This window comes from Neoarius graeffei, chromosome 1 (genome assembly GCF_027579695.1).
Source record: "Neoarius graeffei isolate fNeoGra1 chromosome 1, fNeoGra1.pri, whole genome shotgun sequence".
Classification (NCBI taxonomy): Eukaryota; Metazoa; Chordata; class Actinopteri; order Siluriformes; family Ariidae; genus Neoarius; species Neoarius graeffei.
Genome location: NC_083569.1, coordinates 34,620,020 through 34,639,942, shown reverse-complemented (window position 1 = coordinate 34,639,942; position 19,923 = coordinate 34,620,020). Strand labels below are relative to the sequence as shown.

The 19,923-nt window shown below is 42.8% G+C and overlaps 1 protein-coding gene across 1 annotated transcript in view; it reads right to left on the bottom strand.

Annotated features, from left to right (window-relative positions):
- Positions 1-19,923, bottom strand: part of pappa2 (pappalysin 2) — a 312,855-nt gene that overhangs the window by 13,437 nt on the left and 279,495 nt on the right. Inside the window, exon 22 of the mRNA XM_060931153.1 lies at positions 8,423-8,521. Coding sequence (XP_060787136.1) covers positions 8,423-8,521 — 99 coding nt within the window. The remainder of the gene's footprint in view (positions 1-8,422; positions 8,522-19,923) is intronic.

Here is a 19,923-nt window from a genome sequence, read left to right as displayed (position 1 = left end):
AATCCTTTTAAGTACTTGGCTGAACTCCTTGGAGTGAAAAGGTCAGGAGTGCTGAATGCCTCGAGGGAGGAGGTCGAAGAACACCTCTGTAAGGTGCACAGTGGTCCAAGGCGAGAGGAGGCGCTAAACCTGGAAGGAAAGCTGAGCTGTCCAGAAGAGCCAGCCATTTCGTTCGATGATGGAGAGCTTAGATGGCAGGAGGTTAATGACTTCATCCGGAAGGCTAGGGGAGGATCTGCACCAGGGCCAAATGGGATTCCGTATAAAGTACTGGACCCAGTGGGACAGTGTCCGGGGAAGATACCTCAGTTGGAAGGACATCTGGAACATGGAGGGGCATCGGTTGAAGTTCCTTCTGAGTTCTGTGTATGATGTGCTGCCAACACCAACTAACCTGCAAAGGTGGAGGCTGACAGAGGATCCCTTCTGTGCACAGTGTAAGAGACCAGCGAACCTGGAGCACATCTTGTCATCCTGCAAAGCAAGCCTGACCGAGGGAAGGTTTAGGTGGCGCCATGATAAAGTGCTGGTGCAACTGGCCGATGGCTTGGAGAAGGCGAGGAAGCGGAAAATAATCAAGGCCCACAACAAAGGGCCCTGCTTCATCAGCTTTCTCAGGCCTGGGGAGAAAGCAGGCAGGGAGGACAGGTGTGCAGGTATTCTTGGCACAGCAGAGGACTGGGAAATGAGAGTTGACCTGGGTAGGCAACTCAGGTTTCTTGAAGAGATTGCAGTCACCAGCCTCCGACCAGATATCGTGCTCTGGTCCCATGCAACAAAACAGGTGGCCTTGATAGAGCTAACGGTACCCTGGGAGGAGAGGATTGAGGAGGCACACGAACACAAGCTGGGGAAGTACCAGCCCCTCCTTGTAGAGAGCCAGCAGAGGGGGTGGAGAACCTGGAACCTACCAGTGGAGGTGGGTTGCAGGGGGTTCCCAGGGCAGTCCCTTTGGAGAGCACTAGGACGGCTTGGGGTTAGGGGTGTAACCCGTAAGAACTTGGTGAACAGCATCTCAAAGCAGGCGGAACAGGCATCCAGGTGGCTGTGGCTAAAAAGAAGTGACCAGTGGCTAAGCCAGGCTGGCAGAGAAGAGGGGGGACAGAGTTGCATGGCAGGTTCCTGAATGACAGAGGGAGCAGTTCCAGGATGCTGGTTCTGCTGCCAAGCCCCACTGAGGTGTCGTGGGCTTGTTGACGAAACACCGGTGAGGTGGGGTGCCCACTTGAAAACCTTGTGAAGTCTACAGGTCTTCGTTGTGCAGCTCTGCTTTTAGTTGAAGATGTCTGAGGGGAGCGACTTCTATGCTAGCCACCACACAAAAGGAGCAGGCCTTAATGCCTGCCAGGTGCGGTGGCTGCGGTATACCCTACCATGTAAAGACATAGTATAATAAAGAATATAATAAATAATCAATTTAATCCATTTGAAATTAAATCTATAACAATAATAGAATCACTTCATTTTGCTTTTACTTGAAGTTATTGAACTTATTTAATTTAAATTATTTTATTTTATTTTTATTCTTTTTTCAGACGATTTTATCTTCTATTTTTAGACATGTTTACTTCTTCTCTGATTCAGGAGCTTTGTAGCAATTTTGAATTTCCCTCTGGGGATTAAGAAAGTAATTCTGATTCTGATAAAGTGGGCAGACATTCAAGGAGCCTGAATACTTTCTGAACCCACTCTAGCTGTACATCTAACATTTACACTGTACAAGTCAGGAAAATATGAGATAAAATAACATGCAAATGAATTCATCACTGCTTTTCTTTTCACTCAAACACAGAATATCTAAATATACTGTATATTCACATTCAAAGTGCTGTATGTATCAGGCCGATATCCGGGGGGGAGGGGGGGGGCAGTCTGATTCTGTATCAAGGCTCACTTTAAATAAATAACATAAAATAGGTAATGTGATAACAACAGGAAAGGCATCAGACGAACACCTTCTTATAATGCTGAGGATAATACTCTTAATAATGTAAATCTGACTTAGGCTGCTATCACTTAAGTTCTGTAAAATATAATGTATATAATAAAGACTGGTTGGTGGATTAATGTCAGCCAATTGTGGAGATCCTGAAACCATGCTCTCTTCTGACTCCCATGGCAATGGCAAACAAAGTGGAAAAACTGTGCCACTCTCTTACTAGGTAAGATTAAGAACATAACGAGATAATAAATGGGATAAAAAGTACACTATTAATAATAATCCATGTGCAATTTAATGTACATTACTCTGGTTCATTACGTCAATATTTGTTTACACAGTAGTGACACAGTAGTGAAAGCTCTTCTACTTGTTATGCCTTCTGTGAGTAGGTTAGTAATATATCATCATATAACAATATAAGAGGCTTAAGGGGCTTGAATTTTGCATATAAACTGATATCATAGCTGCTAAAAGCACGTTAGTGCAGTGGTTCTCAAACTGTTTCAGTCAATATCCCCTGTGCTAATTGAAAAACAAAAAACAAAACAAAAAAAAACCTTCAAACACAATAGAGTGAGCAATGCACCAAGAAAAAATTCTTTGAATGTTGAGTCAGCGGGGAGTCGTCCTGTGCCAGTTTGTGAATGGAGAGCGAGGCTGGGGAAGGTGAGTGGCAAAACGATTACACCTGTGTCTGATTAATGTTGTGTATGTGTGTGTGTCTTCCAGTGACAGCCAAGGGCTAATAAGGAGAGAGAAAGCAGAGAGGAGGAGAGCTTTGGGCAAAGCAGTGTGTGTGTGTGTGTGTGTGTGTGTGTGTGTGTGTGTGTGTGCGTGCGCACATGCGCCTCGTTAACAAAGCTGTTTAGTTGCTGGGTTCTTTTATTTTCAACTTTTTCAATGTCCCACCTGTCCCAGTGTCCTGCCTTACCTGGGGGAGTGTTACAAATGTATACATACATTCACATTCCACGTTATTAGGAACACCTGCACATTCATGCAGTTATCCTAAAACACTGACCTGTCTCATGGCCCATTTCTACTGGACAGGAATTCTCAGGGATGTACGTAGGTGGTGTACAGCATGTCATGAATGCCAGCTGGTAAATCCAGTGGCTACCCCAAAAATGCCATTGCGTCCTCTTCCCCTAATCAAAATCCCCTTCGAATGAATTAGGATGGATCTCATTGGGTCATTAGACCAGTCTGCACAAGGATATTGCTTTATTTTAGTCCTGGTGGACTATGTAATGCAATAACCGGAAGCAGTACTGCTGCATAACATAATGTTGCAGAGGCACCATTTTAAAATTATCTCCTGAGTCAGGATTCCAGAAGAAATCCTGAATGATCAGGGCACTACATTTATGTCACACACCCTTTGCAAACTCTGAGTTACTAGGGGTTAAAACAATCTGCACAAGCTTTTATCACCCACAGATAGACTGCTTGATTGAGCGATTTAACCAAACTCTTAAAAATCTCATCTCATCTCATTATCTCTAGCCGCTTTATCCTGTTCTACAGGGTCACAGGCAAGCTGGAGCCTATCCCAGCTGACTATGGGCGAAAGGCGGGGTACACCCTGGAGAAGTCGCCAGGTCATCACAGGGCTGACACATAGACACAGACAACCATTCACACTCACATTCACACCTATGGTCAATTTAGAGTCACCAGTTAACCTAACCTGCATGTCTTTTGGACTGTGGGGGAAACCGGAGCACCTGGAGGAAACCCACGCGGACACGGGGAGAACATGCAAACTCCGCACAGAAAGGCCCTCGCCAGCCACGGGTCTCGAACCCGGACCTTCTTGCTGTGAGGCGACAGCACTAACCACTACACCACCGTGCCGCCCTCTTAAAAATCTTAATTCGTAAATTAAGTGGGATAAATGGCTCAGACTGGGATAAACAGATTGAGCCCCTGTTATTTATAGTACCTGAGGTTCCACAAGCCTCCAAGTGTTTTTCCCCATTTGAATAATTGGATGGACATAAACCTCATGGTGTCCAAGACATCTTATGAGAAAATCTGGAGGAGGGACTTTCTAATAGTAAAAGTAAAATTCAATACATTCTCAACCTGTGTGCAAACAACACCCATTCAGTCACCTAACCCAGGAGAACTTGTGGCAGGAGCAAGAACATCAGTCCTGGTTGTACAACAGGGCTGTGCACTTTTGAGAATTCACACCGGGGATAAAGCCATCATGTTATTGCCCACATTAAGCTCTAAATTGCTCGCCAAGTGGTAAAGGCCCTTTGAGGTCACACGGTGAATTGGGAACATCGACTATGAGGTGAAATGAATGGATAGAGTCAAGGTGCAGCAGATATACTACCTCAAGCTGCTTAAATTATGGAATGGGGGGGTCTCTGTGGCATTGGTAACAGTAGTTCAGGAGAGGGAGGAGCTGGGGCCGGAGGTAAAAATGAAAGTAGCCACTCAATCTGCCCCAGTCCCCTCTGGAGACCACCTCTTGCTGTCCTGACTCACAGAGGTTGCCAAGTTGCAAGCAGAGTTTTCTGATGTGTTCCTGCCTCTTCCCAGCCACACCCAACTTAGAGAACAACACATCGAGATGTCCTCAGGAGTGGTGGTGTGTAGCCATCCATATTGCTTACCTAAACACAAGAAAACTGTAGTTTGGGACAAACTCAAGGCCATGCTTGAAATGGGAAAAATCAAGGAGTCACACAGCAACTGGAGCAGCCTGGTGGTCTTGGTCCCCAAGACCAATGGGTCAGTCCAGTTCTGTGTGGACTATAGAAAGGTCAACATGGTGTGTAAATTCGGCATGTACCCAGTGCCTCGCATTGATGAGTTGTTTGATCGGTTAGGCGCAGCTCATTTTTATTTGACACTGGATTTAACAAAGGGATATTAGCAGAGCCCTCTTGAGTCCCCTATCCCTTGAAAAAACAGCCTTTTTCACCCCTTTTGGTTTACACCAATTCATTACCCTTCCATTTCAGTTAATCAGGCCCTGGCGATGTTCCCAGCAGCTTGTTGACAAAAGCCTTCACCTACATGCCACCTTTACTGTGGCCTATTTTGATGACATCATTATGTAAAGCAAAGATTGGCCACAGCATGTAAAACACCTCAGGGCTGTTCTGGAGCTGTTAAGGTGCATGGGACTCAAGGCTAACCCAAAGAAGTTTGCGAGTGGTCAGGTAGAAATACAATATCTGGGCTTCCACTTGAGTCATGGGCAGGTGCATCCCCAAATTGACAAGACCACAGTAACTGCATCCTGCTCAAGACCCACGACCAAAAAGGGGGTGAGACAGTTCCTTGGGCTGGCTGGATATTATTGTAGGTTTGTGCCTAAGTATTCTGAGGTCACCAGCCTGCTGACTGATCTCACTAAAAAGGGGGTGCCAGATCCAGTCCACTGGATGGAGCCATGCCAATGAGATTTCACCCAAGTAAAGCCTGCAGTGTGTGGTGGGCCACTGTTACACTCTCCTGACTTCTTTCTCCCCTTTGTTTTGCAGACTGGCGCATCAGACAGAGAGCTGGGGGCCATTTTGTCCCAGATGGTGGAGGGGGAGGATCGCCCGGTACTGTACATTAGCCACAAGTTCTTGGTTTGAGAAACTAAGTACAGCACCATTAAAAAGGAGTGTCTGGCCATCAAGTGGGTGGTCCTCACCCTCTGATACTACCTGCTGGAGTGCCCTTTCACCCTCTGCTCAGACCATGCCCTGCTCCAGTGACTCCACCGCATGAAGGATGCCAACTTGTGGATCACCTGTTGGTATCTAGCTTTGAAGCCCTTTAAGTTCAAGGTCGTCCACAGGCAGAGATGATGGTGGCAGACTAGCTTTCCCATTGGGGGGGATCAACTACAGGCCGGATGGCTCCCTGGCCTGAGTTGGGCGGTGGGGGTATGTGGCAGTGGGAGCAGGGTAGAGCACCAGTTTGTGAATGGAGGGCAGGGATGGGGAAGATGAGTGGCAAAACGATCAGACCTGTGTCTGATTAATTTTTTATTTATTTATTTATTTGTGTGTGTGTGTGTGTGTGTGTGTGTGTGTGTGTGTGTGTGTGTTTAACAAAGCTGTTTAGTTGCTGGGTTATTTTTATATTCAGCTTTTGCAGTGTCTCACCTGTCTCAGTGCTTCAGTGTCACATCTTACCTTAGGGAGTTCTACAAATGTATACAGACACTCACCATCCACTGTATTAGGAACACCTGCACATTCTTGCAGCTATCCAATCAGTCAATTATGTTGCAGCAGCACAATCCATAAAATCATGCAGATGCAGGTTAAGAGCTTCAATTATCATTCACATGAAACAACAGAATGGGGAAATGTGTGATCTCTGTGACTGTGGCATGGTGCCAGATGGGCTGGTTTGTGTATTTCAGAAACTGTTAGGAGGCGCCTTCATGGACTCGAGCACAAGGGGATGATCCCAAATTGGGCAATACACTGAACAGGAAAAACAAGTACAGTAGATGGTGAAGGTAGTCACTGTTGTACTTCCCCTGCTGATGACTTGGATCTGACTGAAGATAAATGTGGATATGTGCACATTAGGAGATTCTGTGCAAGGTGGTCCCTCTCTACTTCATGGCACCCTGATGTTGTGTAGCTGATTGTCAAAGCATTGTCTGAGTGAACCAACACATGGCAAGGTCTCAAAATGAAAATAAATAAATAAATAAATAAATAAATAATGAGCACTGCTCTCAACTCCAGTTGACTGATGTGTACTGATTTTACACCACGTGGCCCCTCTGCCCCAGCTATCACACTACTCACAAGCATGTATATATCCATGCTGACTATTTCTCTCGAATGGTTGGTTGATTAGAAACCAGCAAGTTAAAACCTGTGCCCCTCACCTTGCCAAATCTGATTGGCAGGCATAATGTTTGCCACAGGGTGTGACAGGGTGGCAACTATTCTAAGTCACTCTAGCACTTTGAAAAACAACTGTAGCCCTAGAGAAAGACTCTGGAAGCCATGGCTAGTTCAGAGCTGTAAGCAGTGCCTGACAGCTGGAAGAGGCTGGCCCAGATCAATTTTCAGACATTGCAGAGACTAGAGTTGAACATGGTGGTTCAACTGTTAGGTCACTATCAGCCTGGAAAAATCTTCCAGATATGAATGTAGTCATAGCATCCTTGTGCTCCTGAAACATGGCCTTGGGAGAATGAAAAGTAATTGGGCTTGAAAGAGGGTTATTTTGAAATAGCTGAGCCTTGTCAGGCTGTTAATTTGCAGAGAAACTAATTCAGATTGCTTTCTGGACTGTTACTGATTGAACTTTGTTACCAGCAGGCTGATTTGACTTCACATGAGGACTAACTCTGCCAGCCAAACATGCTCTGTTGGAGTCATCATTTCTGCACAGTCAGCACAATGGTTGTCTGAGCTAGACACTGCATCTTTAAGATGGTTAATATGCAATATGCCCATGAATTACACTAGTCTTATGTAGCCATTGGTCCACTAGTCAGTCAAAAGGCAAGAGTTGTGTAATACATCAAACAGGTAGCACACAGGAAGAATCTCTTCCATGTGGAGGAAATAAAATGTGAATGGAGGGAACCCAACTGTGTTACTTTGTGACTTTTGGAAGATCTCAGCATGCATGCACACATGCACAAGAAGGTAACCTGCTGGTTCACAAGAGCTGACACCATGAGACTAATTCATGTGAATGTTATAAATGCTGTCTCCTGTCATTCATGAAACCACACAGATAAGTGATGAAACATCAAGGACACATTATTATTACATCTAGCTAAACTTTATTTTTGTTTTGTTTTGTCTGTACTGCATCTCTACTGTAATATCACAAAATGACCTAGTAATTAGACAGATTTCTATGTGCATCAAGATTTCACACAACATAATTCGTGTGTGTTACAGTATGTCATACCCATAATACTTTGAGCAAGTAAGAAACTTCAGAGTAGGCTACTCTCTCTATTCTCCTGTTCTAGCCCTCACGTCTGGCACTGATCCTAGACACTATTAAAATGGAGTGCTGCGATCAACATGTCCAGCGCTTTTCCACTGCCTGTATGAACATGCAAGCAGCAGCTCCTGCTGGACCCATGGTGGCAGGATGCTTCCCCTCACTGTTTATTTAATTTTCTCTGCATCTGCTCATTAAAAAGCACTGTTTTACAGTCTCCCATGACCACTGACACCTGGTCTAGGCCTAATAAAACCTGTTTAGGCTGGTCATTTATTTACACCAGTCCCTTTTTGCCCTAAGCTCACTAATCTCTGTGGGGGATTCTGACCTTTACCTGAGTAGATATGAAAAATGACTTAGCTGACATGTAAGGAAAAGTGCAGCCACAAATCTTGAACTGCAGGATAACATTGAGGAAGACAGAGCAAGAGAATATCATTGAATGCCCATATCCATGAGTCACAGAGGTTTATTACTTTCCCAGCCTGATCATTGTGTTAAAATGCTCCCTTTAAAAGGGTTTAATTTTACCTTTTTGGTAGAAAGAGTGGATGGACAGCAATCTCCTCCATCGTATTGACAGTAGGCTCTGTTGTTGATTGTATCACACCAGCCATCTCCACCAAAAGGCTTAGAGGAAAGATAATTAACTTTAGAGACTATCATCTTTAAAACACAACTTTGCAGCAATAGCAAATTTTTGTAATTGCCTGTTGGCTGCAACATTTTTCAGTAAACATTTGTATGATGATAGGCTAAAAACTATTTCTTTAAATCACAAATAACTGTCATCATACACTTCACCTGAGCAAACTACTGTACAATTTTTTTTAATTGTACTTTGTGTCTTGATACCAAAATTATGAAAACTCCAGCACAACCTGCCAACTATACAACTTTCACATTTTTCCAGCATGTGGAGCCATTCAGAGAGTCAGGCTTATACCTGATTCTATACTTAAGCACAGGAACAGCTGCTGAGGATAATTTTTACAGGGACCATTAGGACTACCTATAACCACAATATATTAGACTACTGTTTGATATGTGCTTGAATCTTTGTCTTCTGATCGTTTTATGAGTCAAAGTATGAAAAAATATATTTCATAATATTACATTGCAATTTAAAACTGAATGAAACAGCTGAAAGTACAGGCAGTGTGTAGTGGGTAGTATTTCTGTCTCACAACTTCAGGTCCCTGGTATGATTCCTGAGCTAGTCTTACTGTCTGCTTGGAATTTCTGTTCAGTTTATGTTCTCCCCTTTTCTGTCTGTGAAGTTTCTCAGTCATCCAGGTCATCAGAAACTGTAGGTGCGAAAGAAGGCAACTGGACTTGCTTGAAATTCTTGAAGATGTTTCACCTCTCATCCGAAAGGCTTCTTCAGTTCTGTCTGACTAGTGGGGAGTTCTAGGTATCTATCCTCTAGTGGACCAAAAGCAAACCTTAGGAGAGTTGTTGAGGCCATATGACCTCAACAACTCTCCTTAGGTTTGCTTTTGGTCCACTAGAGGATAAATACCTGGAACTCCCCACTAGTCAGACAGAACTGAAGAAGCCTTTCGGATGAGAGGTGAAACATCTTCAAGAATTTCAAGCAAGTCTAGTTGCCTGCTTTAGCACCTATGGTTCTGGGGTCTCTGGTTTCTACCCACCTTCCAAAAACATGCCACTAGGTGGACTGGCAAAGATAAATTGCCCCTACATGTGTAACTGTGTGTGAAAGTGCATGCATGGTGCAATGTGATGAACTGCCATACTACAATGCCCTGCCAAAAAAAACCCAAAAAAAACCCACTAATATTTGTTTGGACCACCTTTCGCTTTGATTACAGCATGCATTTGCTGTAGCATTGTTTTGATAAACTTATGCAATTTCACATTTCAGTCCAGAGTTGTATTAATTTTTCACTGAGATCTTGTGTTGAGGATAGGAGAACCAAATCACTGTGTAAAGTTTTCTCCAACACATCCCAACATTTTCAATGGGGTTAAGTTCGGGACTCCGTGGTGGCCAATTCAAGTGTGAAAATGATTCCTCATGGTTCCTGAACCACTCTTTCACAATCTGAGCCCTAATTTTATGTCTTGCCATCAGGGAAGAAAAAAATCAATTGATGTGATAACCTGGTCATTCAGTACATTCAGGTTGCCAGCTGAATTTATTTTATTGCCCCATAAAGTTGCTGAGCCTCAACCCGACCAAGCAACCACAGATCATAACACTGCCTCCAGAGGCTTGTACAGTGGCCACTAATGCATGATGTATGCATCGCTTCATATGTTTCCCTTCTCACCCTGACACACTCATCACTCAGGAATCAGATAAATTTGGACACATCAAACCACATGACCTTTTTCCATTCCTCCAGAGTCTAATATTTATGCTCCCTAGCAAACTGAAGCCTTTTCTTCTGATTAGTCACACAAACAAGTGGTTTTCTTATGGCCACATAGATGTTTAGTACCAGTCCTTTGAGTTCTCTTCACATTGTGAGTATGGAAATGCTCTTACATTCACCATTACCCCTTTTCCACCAAATCAGTTCCAGGGCTGGTTCGGGGCCAGTGCTGGTGCTGGTTCACAACTCGTTCAACTTGCGAGCCAGCTGAGAACCAGTTTGCTTTTCCATAGCTTGGGGTGCTAAGGGGAGCCACGTCATTATGTCGCTGTATATGTCAGTTATATCGCTGTATACGTCAGTTATGTCGCTGCGTTTGCATAAACCTTGGCATGAACATCGAAGCAACAACAACACGGAGAAGAAGAAGCAGCAACAACAACAATAATGGATGACTTCACGTTTGTACAGCTACTGCTTCTTGTCGCTTAAAAATAGCGACCTTTCGTGGTCTTGCTATTGTTATCAGTCTTAACAACTCCCCCCCCTGCTGACGTAAGCGGTTCTTTCCTCTGGCCCAGCAAAGAGTTGGTGCTAGCCTGGAACAGGTTTTTCTGGCCCCAAAGCCAGTTCTTTGTCAGAGGAAACAGAAAACCCGGTTCCAAACTAAGCACTGGCCCCAAACCAGCCCTGGAACTGCTTTGGTGGAAAAGGGGCATATTAAACATAGTCATAAGTTTTCTGGTCATTTTTTTTTTAACAATTCGACTTCACCAGTGATATTGATTTCTTATTATTTTATTATTGTTGTTATTTTATTGTTTTGCTTTTTATTGTTTGTTTTTTACTGTTCAGTGTCCTTGGGTACCTTGAAAGGTGCTTATAAATAAAATGTATTATTATTATTATTATTATTATCAATGATTTCTGATCATGGTCAGTCAGGATCTTTTTCCAACCACATTTTTTCCATGAAGGTGATGGTTCACCACTATTCTTCCAGGTTTTAATAATGTGTTGGACAGTTCTTAACCCAATTCCAGTCATTTCAGCAATCTCCTTAGTTGTTTTCTTTGCTTGATCCAGGCCAATAATTTGACCCTTCTGAAACACAGTAACATCTTTTTCCATGAACACAGGATACATCTTTTGGCATGTTTGTTTAAGAAATGAGAAGCTACTCACTGCATCAGTTAGGGTTAAAAGAATTGTCAGCTGAAACACAATCACTGCAGTAATGGTCTAATCAAAGTCTCTGATATATTTGCTTATTTAAATTCAAATAGTGATTTTTTTTTTTTTTTTTTTGGCCAGGCAGTTATCTAGGGTGTGTCTCTACCTGGATAATGCAATGACTGAAAGTGACCAAGTCAGTGAGAGTTGAAAGTACAGCAAGCAAGCTATTGATGGACAACACCAATTCCAAAAAAGTTGGGCTGCTGTGTAAACTGTAAATAAAAACAGAATGTGATAATTTGCAAATCATGTAAATCCTATATTTCACTGAAAATTGTACAAAGACACTCCTTCATCAAATGTTGAAACTGATAAATTTTATTGTTTTTTGAAAATATGCTCATTTTGAATTTAATATCAGCATCATGTTTCAAAAAAAAGTTGGGACAGGGGCATGTTTACCACTGTGTTGTATCATGTCTACTTTTAACATCACTCTACAAATGTATGGGAACTGAGGAGCCCAATGCCTGCAGTTTTGACAGACAAATGTTGTTGCATACTTGTCTGATATACAGTGGGGCAAAAAAGTATTTAGTCAGCCACCAATTGTGCAAGTTCTCCCACTTAAAAAGATGAGAGAGGGCTGTAATTTTCATCATAGGTACACTTCAACTATGAGAGACAGAATGGGGGGAAAGAATCCAGGAAATCACATTGTAGGATTTTTAATGAATTAATTGGTAAATTCCTCTGTAAAATAAGTATTTGGTCACCTACAAACAAGCAAGATTTCTGTCTCTTACAGACCTGTAACAACTTCTTTAAGAGGCTCCTCTGTCCTCCACTCGTTACCTGTATTAATGGCACCTGTTTGAACTCGTTATCAGTATAAAAGACACCTGTCACAACCTCAAACAGTCACACTCCAAACTCCACTATGGCCAAGACCAAAGAGCTGTCAAAGGACACCAGAAACAAAATTGTAGACCTGCACCAGGCTGGGAAGACTGAATCTGCAATAGGTAAGCAGCTTGGTGTGAAGAAATCAACTGTGGGAGCAATTATTAGAAAATGGAAGACATACAAGACCACTGATAATCTCCCTCGATCTGGGGTTCCACGCAAGATCTCACCCCATGGGGTCAAAATGATCACAAGAACTGTGAGCAAAAATCCCAGAACCACACGGGGGGACCTAGTGAATGACCTGCAGAGAGCTGGGACCAAAGTAACAAAGGCTACCATCAGTAACACACTACGCTGCCAGGGACTCAAATCCTGCAGTGCCAGACGTGTCCCCCTGCTTAAGCCAGTACATGTCCAGGCCCATCTGAAGTTTGCTAGAGAGCATTTGGATGATCCAGAAGAGGATTGGGAGAATGTCATATGGTCAGATGAAACCAAAATAGAACTTTTTGGTAAAAACTCAACTTGTGTTTGGAGGAGAAATAATGCTGAGTTGCATCCAAAGAACACCATACCTACTGTGAAGCATGGGGGTGGAAACATCATGCTTTGGGGCTGTTTTTCTGCAAAGGGACCAGGACAACTGATCCATGTAAAGGAAAGAATGAATGGGGCCATGTATCGTGAGATTTTGAGCGAAAACCTTCTTCCATCAGCAAGGGCATTGCATGAAACGTGGCTGGGTCTTTCAGCATGACAATGATCCCAAACACACCACCCGGGCAACGAAGGAGTGGCTTCGTAAGAAGCATTTCAAGGTCCTGGAGTGGCCTAGCCAGTCTCCAGATCTCAACCCCATAGAAAATCTTTGGAGGGAGTTGAAAGTCTGTGTTGCCCAGCGACAGCCCCAAAACATCACTGCTCTAGAGGAGATCTGCATGGAGGAATGGGCCAAAATACCAGCAACAGTGTATGAAAACCTTGTGAAGACTTACAGAAAATGTTTGACCTCTGTCATTGCCAACAAAGGGTATATAACAAAGTATTGAGATGGACTTTTGTTATTGACCAAATACTTATTTTCCACCATAATTTGCAAATAAATTCTTTAAAAACCAGACAATGTGATTTTCTGGATTTTTTTTCTCATTTTGTCTCTCATAGTTGAGGTATACCTATGATGAAAATTACAGGCCTCTCTCATCTTTTTAAGTGGGAGAACTTGCACAATTGGTGACTGACTAAATACTTTTTTGCCCCACTGTACAATTTCAGTTGCTCAACAAATCGGGGTCTCCTTTTTTCATATTTTGCACTTCATAATCCACCAAATGTTTTAAATGGAAGACAGATCTGGACTGCAGGCAGGCCAGTTTAGCAACCGGACTCTCTTACTATGGAGCCATGCAGTTTTAATATGTGCAGAAAGTGGTTTGGCATTGTCTTGCTGAAAGAAGGAAGACCTTCCCTGAAAAAGATTTTGTCTGGATGGCAGCATATTGATCTGAAATGTGTATATATCATTCAGCATTAATGATGCCTTGTGATGTACAAGCTACACATGTTATGTGCACTAATGCACCCTCATACCATCACAGATGCTGGCTTTTGTACTGTGCACTGACAACAAGCTGGATGGTCCATGAGTTCTGAAAAGAATTTCTACTTTTGATTCATCAGACTTCGGGACAATTTTCCACTTCGCCTCAGTCCATTGTAAAAGAGCTCGGGCCCAGAGAATATTAGATATTGTTTATTTCTGGTTTTAATTTGCATTTGTGGATGCAGTAATGAACTGTTTTCACAGACAATGTTTTTCTGAAGTGTTCCTGAGCCCAGAAAGTGATTTCCACTACAGACACGTCTGCCTTTAATTCAGTGTCGCCTGAGGGCCTGAAGATCACAAGCATCCAATGTCAGTTTTCAGCCTTGCCTCTTGCATACAGAGATTTCTCCAGTTTCTCTGAATCTTTTAATAATATTATGTACCATAGATGATGTTATCCCCAAACTCTTTGCAATTTTACATTGAAGAACGTTATTCTTACAACCCCGATTCCAAAAAAGTTGGGACACAGTACAAATTGTAAATAAAAACGGAATGCAATGATGTGGAAGTTTCAAAATTCCATATTTTATTCAGAATAGAACATAGATGACATATCAAATGTTTAAACTGAGAAAATGTATCATTTAAAGAGAAAAATTAGGTGATTTTAAATTTCATGACAACAACACATCTCAAAAAAGTTGGGACAAGGCCATGCTTACCACTGTGAGACATCCCCTTTTCTCTTTACAACAGTCTGTAAACGTCTGGGGACTGAGTAGACAAGTTGCTCAAGTTTAGGGATAGGAATGTTAACCCATTCTTGTCTAATGTAGGATTCTAGTTGCTCAACTGTCTTAGGTCTTTTTTGTCGTATCTTCCGTTTTATGATGCGCCAAATGTTTTCTATGGGTGAAAGATCTGGACTGCAGGCTGGCCAGTTCAGTACCCGGACCCTTCTACGCAGCCATGATGCTGTAATTGATGCAGTATGTGGTTTGGCATTGTCATGTTGGAAAATGCAAGGTCTTCCCTGAAAGAGACGTCGTCTGGATGGGAGCATACTGTATGTTGCTCTAGACCTGGATATACCTTTCAGCATTGATGGTGTCTTTCCAGATGTGTAAGCTGCCCATGCCACACGCACTAATGCAACCCCATACCATCAGAGATGCAGGCTTCTGAACTGAGCGCTGATAACAACTTGGGTTATCCTTCTCCTCTTTAGTCCGAATGACACGGCGTCCCTGATTTCCATAAAGAACTTCAAATTTTGATTCATCTGACCATAGAACAGTTTTCCACTTTGCCACAGTCCATTTTAAATGAGCCTTGGCCCAGAGAAGACGTCTGCACTTCTGGATCATGTTTAGATACGGCTTCTTCTTTGAACTGTAGAGTTTTAGCTGGCAACGGCGGATAGCACGGTGAATTGTGTTCACAGATAATGTTCTCTGGAAATATTCCTGAGCCCATTTTGTGATTTCCAATACAGAAGCATGCCTGTATGTGATGCAGTGCCGTCTAAGGGCCCGAAGATCACGGGCACCCAGTATGGTTTTCCGGCCTTGACCCTTACACACAGAGATTCTTCCAGATTCTCTGAATCTTTTGATGATATTATGCACTGTAGATGATATGTTCAAACTCTTTGCAATTTTACACTGTAGAACTCCTTTCTGATATTGCTCCACTATTTGTCGGCGCAGAATTAGGGGGATTGGTGATCCTCCTTCCCATCTTTACTTCTGAGAGCCGCTGCCACTCCAAGATGCTCTTTTTATACCCAGTCATGTTAATGACCTATTGCCAATTGACCTAATGAGTTGCAATTTGGTCCTCCAGCTGTTCCTTTTTTGTACCTTTAACTTTTCCAGCCTCTTATTGCCCCTGTCCCAACTTTTTTCAGATGTGTTGCTGTCATGAAATTTCAAAAGAGCCAATATTTGGCATGAAATTTCAAAATGTCTCACTTTTGACATTTGATATGTTGTCTATGTTCTATTGTAAATACAATATCAGTTTTTGAGATTTGTAAATCATTGCATTCCGTTTTTATTTACAATTTGTACTTTGTCCCAACTTTTTTGGAATTGGGGTTGTAAATTGTTGCACTGTTTGCTGTAGAGGAAAATTGCAGAGTAGTGATTTTTAGAGAAGTCATGTTACAGAAACATTGTGTTTCATGTTTATATAAGGTAAGGAATGCTGTTGCTATGTCACACTATTCTGTTCTGCAAGGTTCTTGTAAGCATGTGTACATGTAAAGATAGTGAGGATAGCGAGGTAGTGAGAGAGAGCATGCTAAGGATTTGTGACTGTATAAACAGAGTGTGTGATAACAGAAAGCACTTCTCTGGGTGAAACATTTTGTGATTCACTGTTTTCACTGCTGATGGCCTGCTCTTTCAAGAGTATAATAAAGTTGGATTTCTGCTTGCTTTCTTCTAACAGTCTCAAGGTGTTAATTTATTAATTTTTCCACGATATTGCCCATGCAGTCTTTCACAGATCGGCGAACCCCTCCCCATCTTTACTTCTGGGAGACTCAGCCTCTCTGGGATGCTCTTTTTATACCCAATCATACAGTGCTCAGCGTAAATGAGTACACCCTCTTTGAAAAGTAACATTTTAAACAATACCTCAATGAACACAAACAATTTCCAAAATGTTGAAAAGACAAAGTTTAATATAACATTTGTTTAACTTATAACATGAAAGTAAGGTTAATAATATAAACTTAGATTACACATTTTTCAGTTTTACTCAAATTAGGGTGGTGCAAAAATGAATACACCCTACAACAAAAACTACTACATCTAGTACGTTGTATGGCCTCCATGATTTTTAATGACAGCACCAAGTCTTCTAGGCATGGAATGAACAAGTTGGCGACATTTTGCAACATCAATCTTTTTCCATTCTTCAACAATGACCTCTTTTAGTGACTGGATGCTGGATGGAGAGTGATGCTCAACTTGTCTCTTCAGAATTCCCCATAGGTGTTCAATTGGGTTCAGATCAGGAGACATACTTGGCCACTGAATCACTTTCACCCTGTTCTTCTTCAGAAATTCAACAGTGGACTTAGATGTGTGTTTAGGATCATTGTCATGTTGGAAAAGTGCATGAAGACCAAGGGCATGGAGTGATGGTAGCATCTTCTCTTTCAGTATAGAGCAATACATCTGTGAATTCATGATGCCATCAATGAAATGCAGCTCCCCGACACCAGCAGCACTCATGCAGCCCCACATAAGGACACTGCCACCACCATGTTTCACTGTAGGCACCATGCATTTTTCTTTGTATTCCTCACCTTTGCAACGCCATACAGTTTTGAAGCCATCAGTTCCAAAAACATTTATCTTGGTCTCATCACTCCAGAGTATAGAGTCCCAGTAGTCTTCATCTTTGTCAGCATGGACCCTGGCAAACTCTAGGCAGGCTTTTTTGTGCCCAGGCTTTAGGAGAGGCTTCTTTCGTGGACAGCATCCATGCATGCCATTTCTCTGCAGTGTATGCCGTATTGTGTCATGGGAAATAGTCACCCCAGTTTGGCTTTCTACTTCTTTAGATAACTGCAGTGAACTTGCATGCCGATTTTCTTCAACCCTTCTCATCAGAAGACGCTCCTGTCAAGGTGTTAACTTCCATGGATGACCTGGACGTCTCTGTGAGATGGTTGCAGTTCCATCTTTCTTAAATTTTTGTACCACTTTTGCTATAGTATTCTGACTGATAAGTAAAGCTTTGCTGATCTTCTTGTAGCCTTCACCTTTGTGGTGGAAAGAAATTATTGTCTTTGGGGAATTCTGAACAGACAAGTTGAGCATCACTCTCCATCCAGCATCCAGTCACTAAAAGAGGTCATTGTTGAAGAATGGAAAAAGATTGATGTTGCAAAATGTCGCCAACTTGTTCATTCCATGCCTAGAAGACTTGGTGCTGTCATTAAAAATCATGGAGGTCATACAAAGTACTAGATGTAGTAGTTTTTGTTGTGGGGTGTATTTATTTTTGCACCACCTAATTTGAGTAAAACTGAAAAATGTGTAATCTAAGTTTATATTATTAACCTTACTTTCACGTTATAAGTTGGAAATTGTTTGTGTTCATTGAGATATTGTTTAAAATGTTACTTATCAAAGGGGGTGTACTCATTTACACTGAGCACTGTATTACTGACCTGTTGCGAATTAACAAAATTAGGTTTGGTTTTTTTTAGCATTGCACAACTTTTTTCAGTCTTTTGTTGCCCCTGTTCCAACTGTTCTGAAACATGTTGCTGACATCACATTCAAAATGAACATCTCATCTCATTATCTCTAGCCGCTTTATCCTGTTCTACAGGGTCGCAGGCAAGCTGGAGCCTATCCCAGCTGACTACGGGCGACAGGCGGGGTACACCCTGGACAAGTCGCCAGGTCATCACAGGGCTGACACATAGACACAGACAACCATTCATACTCACATTCACACCTACGGTCAATTTAGGCTACATCCACACGACAACGGCAACGAGATTTTTTTTTTTAAATATCGCGTCCACATGGGCAATGGATCAGAAAAATATCAGGTTCATATGGCAATGCAACGCTTGCTGAAAACGATGCAATACACATGCCACACCTCTATGTGCGCTGTAAGACAGTCCCATCGGAGACACGAGAACAATAAAAGAAAAAAATCTTGGCACGGACGCATGCGCATAAACCCCTTCTTCTACCCTTCACACAACAAGAAGAAGAAAATGGCTGCGACTACACGAGGAAAAAACGACTCTCTCGTCTGGACCGATGACGAGGTGGAGTTACTCCTGCGAGTGACTCTGAACTATAAAACCTCTAAATATCAGGAGAATGTGGACTGGGAGACATGCCAAACCAAGTACGGAGATATTACGCTCGCCTTTCGGCAGCAGTATACCACCGGGGACATGGCTGCAGGGAAGGACTTTCCTCACGACCCCAGCAACATCTCAAAGGCCCAGATTACTGCAAAACTGAAGGGGATAAGAAATAAATACCGGCATGCCGTCGACTCTGGGTGTCGGAGTGGCCACGGACGTGTGGTTCTAATATTCTTTGAACTGTGCGAAGAGATCTGGGGTGGATTGCCTGGAACCGACAACATCCCATCGGGCATCGAGAGTGCTGATATGGTGGAAGATTCGGCCTCCTCCTCGACATCTGATTCTCCCTGGTCGCCTGTCGAACTAGAAGTTTCTCCGGCTTCCACCATGTCTAATCCGTCTGCTGCAGAGGTCAACCGTCGGAGAAATTTGCTTCAGGTAAGCAAGCTCATGGTTTCAATCTTGAAGGGCTACTTGCTGTGAGTTATATGTTATGCTACTTCAAAGCTGACACGGTGTAACGTTCGATATGTTCATGTTGCTTTAGGGTGTTGCAAGTGGATAAAGGATGTCCAAGGCACTCTTCTTCTTCCATAAAAAGCTTTTAATCAGTATAGCTAGTTCATTTTGAACATTAAAAAAGCTAACATGTTTCGGCCTCAGTCCAGGCCTTCTTCAGGGCTTAAAAATACAAACTGCTTTAGGGTGTTGTTGTAAAGTGTTTGCTACTGGGTGGTGATGCATTCTAAAATCTATTCACTTTGTTTTTTAAGGCAAAACTCGAAAGCCACAGAGGTGACAGGCTAAAGAGGAGGTCCCCAGCGGATGCAGCCGTGCAGGAGGATCTCCAGATAAAGAGGAGAATGCTGCAGCTCATGGAGGAGTCAGAGAAGCGTGCCAGTGAGAACCTGGAGCGGGTGAACAACAATATTGAACTCATCACAAACACCATTAAGAATGGGTTCGAACTGCTTCAGACACTTGTGCTCCAGCAACAACCACAAGCCCCTGCTCCACATCCGTATAGGCCATACATGCCAGCACACCATGCAGCACCACCTTACCTGCACACACCGCACCATCCTGCAGATGCATACACACCATTACACAGCACAACAAGCTACACACCATCACACACCACCCCATCACACAGCACTCCACGTACACACACTGCTCCAGGTTTCTCTTACAGAAGGGCACT